Below are 11,782 nucleotides of genomic sequence, written 5' to 3' on the forward strand. Positions count from 1 at the left end.
GTTTTTTTAGTTTTTAAAAAAATATAAAAATATTTTAAAATCGGTTGATTCTTTCTGAAAATACGGTCGAAAAATATTAACTTGGTTAATATTGGTTATTATTCATTGGTTATTATTCATGTGCAGAATTTGGTAAAACTACATTATGTGATGCATGTATGGGTAAATAGCTGTTCAGCTGAGTTGAGACGTTTTTTTTAGTTCTGATACGTTTTTACGCACAACGGTATGCAAAAAAATCATGATTTAAAAAAAAGAAAAAAAATCGGATTTTTTAAAAACATTTTTTCATTAAAGTGTTTATTAAACTAACTGCTTATTAATTAAAACAAATCTTGTTAATCATTAAGAACGCATATTTTTTTGCCTAATCTCTCAAATTTGATCCATAATTAATGAATAAACTAGCAAGCGAACAATAAATAATAACTACAAGTAGTAAATATGAACAAAAATCTGTGTTTACGTAACATGGAAGGTCGTTGAGCCTGAATTAATTTCATGGACTAACATTTTTCTCGTAGAGTGCTTTTATTCATGAGACTCCCTCCCGCCCCTCCCTTTTAAAGTAAATGCTTGGTGGTGACTTGGTATCACATATGTGGTGCCTTTCTCAATTCACTCGATGTACACAACCAAAGGGTCATTCGTCATAAACTTAAATGAGAAACATTCTATTGACAAGATTGTTTCTTGAATTGATAGACGCATTTATTGCGATGTATTTCCGACTTGCATGATATGTTGCACTTGCATCCTATGTTATACGTTGTATAACGTAGGATTCTATAAATTAGCTGTAGTTAGGGAGTGACGTGAGAAAAAAAATGAGAAAAGGGGTGTGATATATATATATATATATATATATATATATATACTAAAAAAGGTTTTTGTTCTTGATCTTCTGTGTTCCCCGAACATTCTATTCCCCCCGGCTCTTCTCTGCTAATAATATAAAGGCCATGAACCCTTTAAAAAATATTTATTACATGCGTATAGTAATCTAAAAATAACAAGATTCTCATTCAAGCTCACGGGCTCCCTGTAATCTTTCTAAGAACCCCCCCCCCCATTCCCACCAATAAGAAAAAGTTGTTTGTCTTAACTTACAAGGGGCCCCAGATTATTGAGAAGTTTCATTAATTTCAATAATTCTGAAATTATTTCCTTTTATTTGTACAACGACACAACGTCAAAATGCGGTAAAAAAAAATAATAAATAAAAGCCTTACAATCTTAAATCCTTAAGAAAAAAATTCAAATCTCTCACGAATTGGAAATAATCATCGATTATGAAATCTAAATCGAGTTGCGTAGACATTAATGGATGTTACGATACGAACAACAAAAATAAGAGGAAGAGGAATCACGATCATGTTGTTGATGATGTCACTTCGAAATGAAGCTTAATTATCTGAAGATTCAACGTAAAAAAATAAAACCTTAAGAGCTTTTAAAGGAAAATAGAAATAATTCTTTATATTCTTATGTTCGATTCAAAGAAACAAAAAAAAAAAGAAAAGTAAGAATAATGAGAATAAAAAAAAAGATAAGACTTCCGAATATTTTCCGAGAAACAGTGAGAGGCTCAAGATGTACACACAAAATGCCAAGTCAGTCGGAGAAGGTTCTTCTCCTCGTGTGTGCTGTACCTTTATCTTCTTGTTGTTAAACCTCCTTCGAGTTCAAGACCTTCTTGAAAGCATTCAAAAAAGGATTTCCGCTGATTTCTTTTTCCCTTATTTCTTGAATCCTTTTATATTCAGATTCAATCCTTAAAGGGCAATGCAATAAACCGAAACAAACACAAGAGAACAATACGTGTATTTTTAGAATGAACCAAATCTGGAAAAAACTCGCAGAAAAATTCTTCTTTTTTTTGAATGGTGCAGAAAAAATTGTTTCAGTAAATAAAGTTATTTGTTTCTCTCGCTTAGACTGGATTTCGGTGGTAAATGGTAGCCCCTAGAACACAATGGTTACTTAATGAGTGGGGGGGGGGGAAGACCAGGGATCTGAAACAAATAGCGGCGTTAAAATATTGGAGGCTTTCATTAATTTCGAAAGTATTCCCTAAAATTCGGATTTTTGATTAATTCTGAAATTTTATTTATTGTGAAATGATTTCTTTCATTAATTGTGAATTTTCATTAATTCTCAAACTGAACACTTTTCAATTCCAAATTTTCAGTAATTTCATATTTATTTCTTCCATTAATTCTGAAAATATTTTGAAATTAATTATGGATTTTCATTAATTCTTTTTTTTCTTCCATGAATTCTACATTTTTTCCTTTCGTTAATTGTGAATTTTCATCAATGCTGAAATTACGTTTTCCATTTATTCTAAATTTTTATTAATTTTGAAATTCGTTTTCTAATTATTCTTAATCTTAGTTAAATATTAATATTATTCTTAATCTTAATCTTAATTCTTAGATTCTTTCTTTAATTCTTAAATTTTTTCTTTAATTCTTAAATTTTTTCTTTAATTCTTAAATTCTTTCTCTAATTCTTAAATTCTTTCTTAAATTCTTAAATTATTTCTTAAATTCTTTCTTTAATTCTTAAATTCTTTCTTAAATTCTTAAATTCTTTCTTAAATTCTTAAATTCTTTCTTAAATTCTTTCTTAAATTCTTTCTTAAATTCTTTCTTAAATTCTTTCTTAAATTCTTTCTTAAATTCTTTCTTAAATTCTTTCTTAAATTCTTTCTTAAATTCTTAAATTCTTACTTAAATTCTTAAATTCTTAAATTCTTTGTTTAATTCTTAAATGCTTTCATTAATTCTTAAATTCTTTGTTTAATTCTTAAATGCTTTCATTAATTCTTAAATTCTTTGTTTAATTCTTAAATTCTTTGTTTAATTCTTAAATTCTTTGTTTAATTCTTAAATTCTTTGTTTAATTCTTAAATTCTTTGTTTAATTCTTAAATTCTTTGTTTAATTCTTAAATTCTTTGTTTAATTCTGAAAATCTTCCTTTAATTCTGAATTTCCATTGAATGCGAATTTTCATTAAATCCGAATTTTGATTAATTCTCAGTTTTCATTGACTCGTAGTCGTAACAAAAAACTCTTTGTCCTATTTTCAGCTCGATGGTCGCATGGAAGGTATCGAAAGGGTCATGGAGCGATTTTTCGGTCCAAGTGGGTATTTCCCTCAAAAAGACATCTCGAAACTTCTTCGGGGAAAGAGATCAATTTCAGACAACAAGGTTGAGACCATGGACAGTGAGGTGAGTAGAAATTTTATATAGCACATCTCATTCAGTGCAAAGTATAATAAATGTGATAAGATATTTTCGGAGAAACTCAAGAAACTTCAATTTCGAGAAAGGAACTTGAGCGAAATGATAATCTTGAATTGAATTTCCCAGAACAACCAACTATCGATTCATATATTTATCATACATTGCCTGCCTGAAATATGTCTCATTCAATAAGACTGAAAAGAAACCACAATGGAATTTATATCATTGCAATGAAATATTTCTGAGGAATCTATTTGTGTTGCCTTAGTTACAGACGCATTCACATCCAATATCACAGATATTTGAACGGATATCTCAGATTCGAGAGGACAGTCGGAGCAATAATCACCATATCCATATCACAAACGATTACTATATACAGCCAAAATCCTAAATAATATTCATTTTTATCTTTCTCGCTTCGTGATTATGGTCAGCTCTGAGCTTTAGCCAAGTTTTTATTCAAGTCCCTTTTGTGCAGAGATAATTCACGCAAACCAGATGCATTCTCTTTTATTGGGAAAACAAACCCCAGAGGAAGCCAAGAAATAACTTTTTAATTGAAAAACAAACCCCAACTGGAATTAGAAGTTTTCACATTCGAGAGAAACCATCGTAGAAATAGAATGAATTTTTTTGGTCTGATTTTAAACCTAACAGAAATAAGATTCTTTGGATTTGAAAAACAAAATTTCAACAGAAACTAGATTTTTTATTATTTTGGAAGCAAAATCCCGTGGGAATTAGAAGAATTTACCCCTCTCGGGTATGAAAAGGAAAAACACTTTTTAAGAACGCGTAGAATACCACACTGCAATATTAAAAAAATGTTTAATCAGAGATAAAACCTCAAGGAAATCTGATTTTTTTGTTTGGTTTTATTGCAGAAACAAAACCCAATAGATCTTTTTGATTCGAGAAACAAAACTAAACCGAAAAAACACATTTTTTTTAATTCGAAGAACAAAATCCCATGAGCGTCAGAAGAGTTATTTGGATTTGAGAAACAAAACTTCCCGGTAATCGAAATATACTCGTTTATTCGAGACGAACCCTGATTGGAAATCGAATACTTATTTTTTATCCGATTAACAAAACATAACAGAAATCAGACTATTTTTTTGCGAGAAAAAACACTCTACAGAAATAAGATTATTTTTTGATTCGAGAAACAAAACCTAACAGAAATAAGATTTTTTTTTATTGGAGAAACAAAACGTAACCGAAATCAAATATTTTTTTGATTCGAGAAACAAACACCAACAGCAATAAGATTTTTCTTGATTCGAGAAACAAAAAACAACACAAATAAGATTTTTTTTTGGAGAAACAAAACCTAACCGAAATCATATATTTTGTTTCGATTCGTGAAACAAAAACCAACAGAAACAAGATTTTTTTGGATTCGAGAAACAAAAACAAGATTTAAAAACAAGATTTTTTTTATTAAAGAAACAAAACCTAACCAAAATTATATATATTTTTTGGATTCGAGAAACAAAAACCAACAGAAATAAGATTTTTGGGATTCGAGAAACACAAATCTAACAGAAATCAAGATTTTTTTTATTCGAGAAACGAAACCTAACAGAAATCTGGTTTTTTTGTTTTCAATTCCAGGAACAAAAAACCTAATAGAGATCAGATTTCCATTTGATTCGAGAAACAAAACCCAACTAAACTTTTGATTCAATAAACAAAATCCCATGGGGATGAGAAGCTCAAGGTTTTTTATTCAGAAAATAAAATTTCAAAGGAATCACAAAGACTATTTTTCGAGAGACAAAACGAATGGAATCAAAAGAACTTTTTCATTAAAGTGACAAATTCTTTCATGAAAATTAGGGAGAATAAATATTTTTTGATTCGAGAAACAAAACTTCTCACGAGTAGAACAAATTTTCTTTCAAGAAAACGTTACCTCACGGGATAAATAAGATTTTTTTCGAGAAATGAAACCTCACTGGAAGCGGAAGGAATGTTTTTGATCCGAGAAACGAACTCCCACGGGAATCAGGGAAGGGTAAATCAGATTTATAGATAGCTATTCAGGATCCTTAAAGATTCAGAACTTGAATTTACAAGAATTCCACAGAATATATATACAGGGTGTCCCATAAATTTGTAAATAGTTTAAAAGTTCATAAAAATTGAACGGATTGGTATATTTGAATGCGGTTTGCGAAAAAGTTATTCTCACAAAGGGGATTTTTTTTTTGTACAGAAAAAAAAGCAGTTCAAATTTTTGTCAATAGAGGGCGTTGCACGGAAGCAAATCATTGGAAATATGCAAATCAGAGTCGTATAAAATGTCGGGTGTGGCATTAACTGTAATTCCTGAATTTTTCTGTTGCTGGCGCTTACATGAAGTTATTTGATGTTGTCATTGGTGAACAAAATACTAAGGTTTTAACAACTGGCTGTTGCGAAGATATATTTTGGAAAGAGAGAAAATTACTGCCCCTGCGGGGAATCGAACCGACGTCCTTTCACTTTCCGGGTGAACGCCCTAGACCACTAGACTACAGAGGTACCGAATCTCTCAATCTTTCCTTGGAGCTCGTGTACACTGAAAGGGACCGTACATGGACGGCCAGACCAGACTCAGGCCAAGCTCACAACAAATAAATTATTGGTCCCGGTGTAATTAGCCCTCGCGTGCAGAAAGTGACCGTGGTGCGACAAAAATGATCGAAATAATTTTGATTTTCCTCGTTTCAGTTCGACGTCACGTCTGAATTCGATGAGAAGCCATACGGTTCCTTGGACGTGAAGATATTCGGCAATTCGCTGTGGTTCAGCCAGTTCGAGGAACAGGACCAAGGAGAAACGTCGATGAGGCTCATGGACATTATCGAAAGCCTCTCCAAGGACAAAACCTACACTTTCAGCAGGAGCTTCATGTTCCTGGACAGCACTTACACGATACCGGTGACATCTGGTTTACCGCTCCGATTGGACTTGAACGGAACAGCGAGCGTACGCGTCAACGTCGGAGGGAGGTTTGACGTACGCTCTTTCAAGAACGTCGACGTCCACACCCACGTTGAACCTAGGTGAGTGGAAACGCAATTGTAGAAAAATTGACGTCATATATATGGAGATATCTACAATTTAGACATCACGCACATTTCTTAACACGGCTGGACTTGGGCAGGTGTGAAAGGTGTTGGATCGCACCAGGCCCAGGGCCGTCTTAAGGGCATCATGGGCCCCCGGGCCAAGTGATTTTTCTGAGACCCTGCCTGGCGAATTTTCGAAAATTTCAACTGGTTCTCGTTTTTGTGAGGCCTTCTTATATTTAGTCCCCGGGCCGTATGCGTTAAGACGGCACTAACCAGGCCGCAAAATATTGGGGACCGTTAAACGGGATTTCAGTATATTGATTGCGGGTCACACTTACTTTGATTTTAACTGCTTAAAAAATCCATGGTTTGAATCTATATCTGTTTATAATAATTGGAGCTGGTAAAAAATCTGATTGTGCTAGAGGTCGTAATGCAGGAAAGCGTCTCCAATCACTGCTGTCGTGCTTTGCGACCTCTTGCACATTCAATTTCCAATTAGCTTCCTCTTCCCTTGCTTCGAAAACAAAGCGACAGTATTCCGACCGGCTCGTCCACAACCGGCTAGGTTCCTGTTATCACTGTACACGCGCTTGGGGGGGGGGGGAAGCGATTTTTTTTTGCTCTCGGGGAGGGGTAGGCATTTCACTTAGGTTTAGTATAAACGACATGGCCTGGCTCCGTTTCACGGCGTCGCTGCAGCACTGTTACCACTATCAAAAAATACACCCATGTAGATACTACAGAGAGCCACGAAACTATTTTAGCAGCACCGAGCTGCGAGATCTCCAAGTCTGGCCCTGTGTCTAAATTATGAGAGTAATTGTCTAGATTTTTCGAAATCTCTTAACTAACAGGCTGTAAAACCGAAACAGAACATGAATCTGAATGTAGGACGAGAAAAAAAAAAGCTATAGACCCCCCTTATATCCTCTGATCAAACTTTTTGTTTCTTTGACAGTGGTACAGTTGAGATTACGGGACTGCTGACAGTAGATGCCGGACAAACCTCAAGGACAGGACTGAGGATCGCTGGATCATTGCATTCATCCTCTTACTTGGACACGACGGTGGAAATAGAGAACGGTCAAATCAAAGCTGTACTCAACATGCCCAAAGACAAGATCGATGTCATCGACTTGAGGTTAGACATACCTCGTATTCTTTGGCTTTCTTGGACCATTTGATAGAATGATCTCCGTCGGACCACTGTAATTGACATATTTTTTTTACCTGTTATTTTATTATAGGAGCAAGTTGTACTTAGTACACGGAGCCGGTGAAAAAGAACCCAGTGAACCAACGAAGCTCGCAGGATACGACGCGGAAAAGTGCTCCGGTGAAGTTTTGAGCAAAGTACTAGGAATAGAGGTTTGCACGCACGTCAGTCTACCAGGAGGACCCAAGAATTCACCGATGTATCCGATGAACGGAGCGGCCACAGTCGGCGTTTACATCAAGAAGACCGATGCGAAACTCACGCAATACACGTTCGGAGCCTCCTACGAGGAAACCAAGGTCAGTTTCCAGCACCCCCAAAAGTTTTCCATTTATTTTATGTAAAAAAATGAACCGTGATATTAAATTAATACATGTTACGGTATATAATACGGGATAAATCGGCTATTATACACAATAACCGGTTATTATGTGTAATCGTCAACCATACCGATAAACTTATCACTTTTACTGGCGATTACGCACACCGTATTCCCCCGCATTAGCCGGCATGCCAGGAAATTCGAATCATGTCCGCAAAAGAGAGGACTTACTATACTAATAAAGTTATTGCTTTAACCGGTGATTATGCACAATACCGAAGCGTGGTTGGCAAATTCGATTAAATACAAACAGAATTTTCATATTGGTGTATGGTCTGGAATTTTTCTAAATACGAGTTCGTTATATCGAGGTTCAATAGTAGAATTCGTTAAATTGGAGTTTGATTATATATTTGTGATATTGGATTCTGATTGTGTACGCACTAAACTTGTAAAAATTGTTTAAATTAAAGAATTTGTTAAATGAGAGTTCGCTATAACGGGGTACAATTGTGAAATTTTTTAAATATGAACTAGTTATATCGTCGAATCGAAGTCGATTATAGGAGTTATTTCGGGGTTGTTCGGAAAAATTCGTTAAATTCGGTTCAGACTCTGGCTCACAAGTACGGTTACCGAAATAATAATTATTATAACGCCAAACGGGACCAATTCATCATATTTACCTATACGAAATGACTGATTATGCATAATAACCGAGAAACACGATGAATGTAGTAAGATTTATCATGTTTACCAACGACGCTTGCGTATTGTACATAAACACCGGTGAAAGTGAGTGAAAGTGATAAGTTTAAGGAAATTTGTCAAACTTACCAAAAGGGTCGGCGGGGATTATATATGCACAATTACCATTGTTATTATGCATAATAACCGGATGGATTTATCGCATTTATTGTAACATGTGTTGTGTGTTTTCTTCAGGTCAAGAACCAGAAGGTGAGAGACGCCATCTTCTCATTGAACACACCTAATTCCATGGTCGACAGAGAAATAAGCTTGAAGTTCCATCACAGTGAGCCCGACAACGTGATCACTTTCGACCTGAAGTCACCAGTGAAGAAGTTCTCTGCCAGCGGTGAGTCGCCAAGTCATTCGTGCTTACTTAATTCAAAAGATTAGGACGAGGAGGGGGGGGGGGTGGGAAAGAGGGAATTATTGTGCACACATGATAAAGAGGTACAAGTTGACAATAAAGTACAATAAAGAGAGTACGTACAGTTTTTTGGTAAAGAAGAAAAATTATTTAAACTTTTGTCAAGAGAGGGCGCTGCACAGAAGTCCGGCAGGAGTGATTGGACCAAAACCTTGCTTCAATACCTTCTTTGTCTAAAACGTTCATGAAGCTTCAGCCGGGGATTCGTTGTGGGGAGAAAACGACTTCACCAATAGTGCTTTATCAACCGATGTATTAACATCACAAGGAGAACTTTATGTATTGGCCAGTGACAGGAAAGTTCAGGAATCAGATGTCGAACCGTATGAATGCCGTGAATTTTGTGGGAGACTGATTTTTGCAAATATTTCAAGTGATTTGCTTTCTTGCAGCGCCCTCTATCGCCAAAAATGTGAACTGAACATTTTCTAAACAAAAAAAACCCCCTCTTTTTGAGAAACGGTTTTCGTAAACCACATTAAAATATACCAATTCTTTTATTTTTATGAATTTTTTAACTATTTACGAATCTATTTGACACCATGTGTGTGCTACGCTAAATATGATAAATCATAATTACCGGTGCTTGTATAGGTAAGGTTATAATTACCGGTATGTGGCATAATCGCCGAGCAAGTTTGTGTGATAAATTTTCCTCAATTTATCACTTTTACCGGCGATTATGTATGATACTCAAGCGCTGCGCCGTTGGTTAGCGTGAAATAAGTCGTACTATATGATATATATATATATATACTATACATGATAATTCGTACATGTACTGTATCATTATATCGGGATGCGATCGCGAAATTAGTTATGATTATATCGGGGTCCGACTATATTCATATTAGACTGTAATATTCACCACACATATTAGACTGATTTGGAATTTTTTCCATATTCATCTAATTCACCAATTACACTAATTACCTATGATGGATAATTAATTATAAATAAAAACGATAAATTTCATGTATTTCGTTTATCAATGTTACCAACGGTATTTACATATTACGCATTTTCGCCGGTAAAAGTGATAAATTTATCAAACTTACCAAAACGATTGGTAAGTATGCATAATAACCGATATTTACCGTAGCATATACACTTCTATACATGTTGCAAAACAAAATGTTGAAATGTGTCTGTCTTGTGTCTCATTGCAGCGAATTTCCTGAACACGGAGAAACAGAAGAAACTCGACCTGAGGTCTTCCGTAGACGACAAAGAGGTACTGACGATGAAATGCGACCTGCAGAAAACATCAGAGGGCAGAGGCAGCGGTTACTTCCCGTCCGTGGAAGTGAGCGTCTCGTCCAAGAGAGTGCTCTCGTTTGCCGGATCCCTGCACCTGAGTCACGGTCAGAAGTACGGCGGCCAACTAACGATAAAAGACCTTACCGAGCAGCCAATCATCCTGAAAGGTAGGTGATAATATTCAAAATCTTATGGCTCTCCGGGTTATATACATCCCAATCCAAATACTCTCATATGGTTTAGGGAAATTGTCCTCATATGAACCCGGTTCTCTCTTCAACTCTACACTCGACTGGTGTCATACCGCTTGTACATTGATCATTGAATATATTGCTTCTATAGCAATGAAATCCGTTGGTAGTTCAAGCCACTGAGCATAAGTATGAGTGCAGTAAATTTGTCGGATGGGTATGATAACAGTAATCTTGTCGGATGAGTATGATAACAGCAATCTTGTCGGATGAGTATGATAACAGTAATCTTGTCGGATGAGCATGATAACATTAATCTTGTCGGATGAGTATGATAACAGTAATCTTGTCGGATGAGCATGATAACATTAATCTTGTCGGATGGGTATGATAACAGTAATCTTGTCGGATGAGTATGATAACAGCAATCTTGTCGGATGAGTATGATAACAGTAATCTTGTCGGATGAGTATGATAACAGCAATCTTGTCGGATGAGTATGATAACAGTAATCTTGTCGGATGAGCATGATAACTGTGAGGTATGAGGGAGACAAACCACCCCCCTCCCCCCGACCGGGAGGTGAAAGAGATGATGATGCAAGGAACTGAACGGTGATGGGAGAGAAAAGAAAAAGAGAGAGAAAGGGGACGAAAGAAAAGGGAGAGTTGGTGTCGGGATCTGCCTGGGGCGGACGTAGGAAAAGAGAGGCTACTGGAAGTAGCGAGAAAAAAGAGAAAGGCGATGGTCAATGAAACTGTGTGGTAGTTTTTTTTATAGATATGAGTGTTGTTTTGTTATGTGGTCTGAGTTATTAAAATCTCAAAGAAAAGTCCAGAGTGTTTGTGTGATAAAATCGAGTATTTTCTCTTATTGAAAAAAGGGTTTCGCAGACGAACAATAGCGAAACTTTACAATAACATTAATCTTGTCGGATGAGTATGATAACAGTAATCGTGTCGGATGAGTATTATCGCAGAAATCATGTCGGATAAGTATGAGTACAGAAGTTTTGTCGGATGAATACGAGTTCAGTAATCTTGTCGGTTGACAGATTATTATCAGTACGACGTGTAACATCCTAAAAACTACTTCCAAATTCCTTTTCTTTTTTCTATGTAACTACCCACAACTATAACATAGCGCACCTAAAAATAGCAGCCTATCATGAAAATGTATCATCAAAATGTACTTTAACCCATTCAGGAAACGTCACTGTGAAATAACTACTACTAAACCACAAATACACCTCATCAATATTCCTCTGCGAAACTTCTAACGAATTGGCACATGT

At 35.5% G+C, this 11,782-nt stretch overlaps 1 protein-coding gene across 1 annotated transcript in view; it reads left to right on the forward strand.

Moving 5' to 3' along the window:
• LOC149081097 (uncharacterized) overlaps positions 1-11,782 on the forward strand; it is a 97,052-nt gene that overhangs the window by 46,777 nt on the left and 38,493 nt on the right. Inside the window, exons 13-18 of the mRNA XM_089237880.1 lie at positions 3,096-3,239; positions 5,976-6,310; positions 7,281-7,463; positions 7,570-7,837; positions 8,806-8,959; positions 10,207-10,464. Of these exons, the coding sequence (XP_089094006.1) occupies positions 3,096-3,239; positions 5,976-6,310; positions 7,281-7,463; positions 7,570-7,837; positions 8,806-8,959; positions 10,207-10,464 (1,342 nt within the window). The remainder of the gene's footprint in view (positions 1-3,095; positions 3,240-5,975; positions 6,311-7,280; positions 7,464-7,569; positions 7,838-8,805; positions 8,960-10,206; positions 10,465-11,782) is intronic.

Source organism: Pholcus phalangioides, unplaced genomic scaffold (assembly GCF_987345545.1).
Source record: "Pholcus phalangioides strain wild (caught in Gottingen) unplaced genomic scaffold, Ppha-v1.0 ptg000010l_1, whole genome shotgun sequence".
NCBI classification, from domain to species: Eukaryota; Metazoa; Arthropoda; class Arachnida; order Araneae; family Pholcidae; genus Pholcus; species Pholcus phalangioides.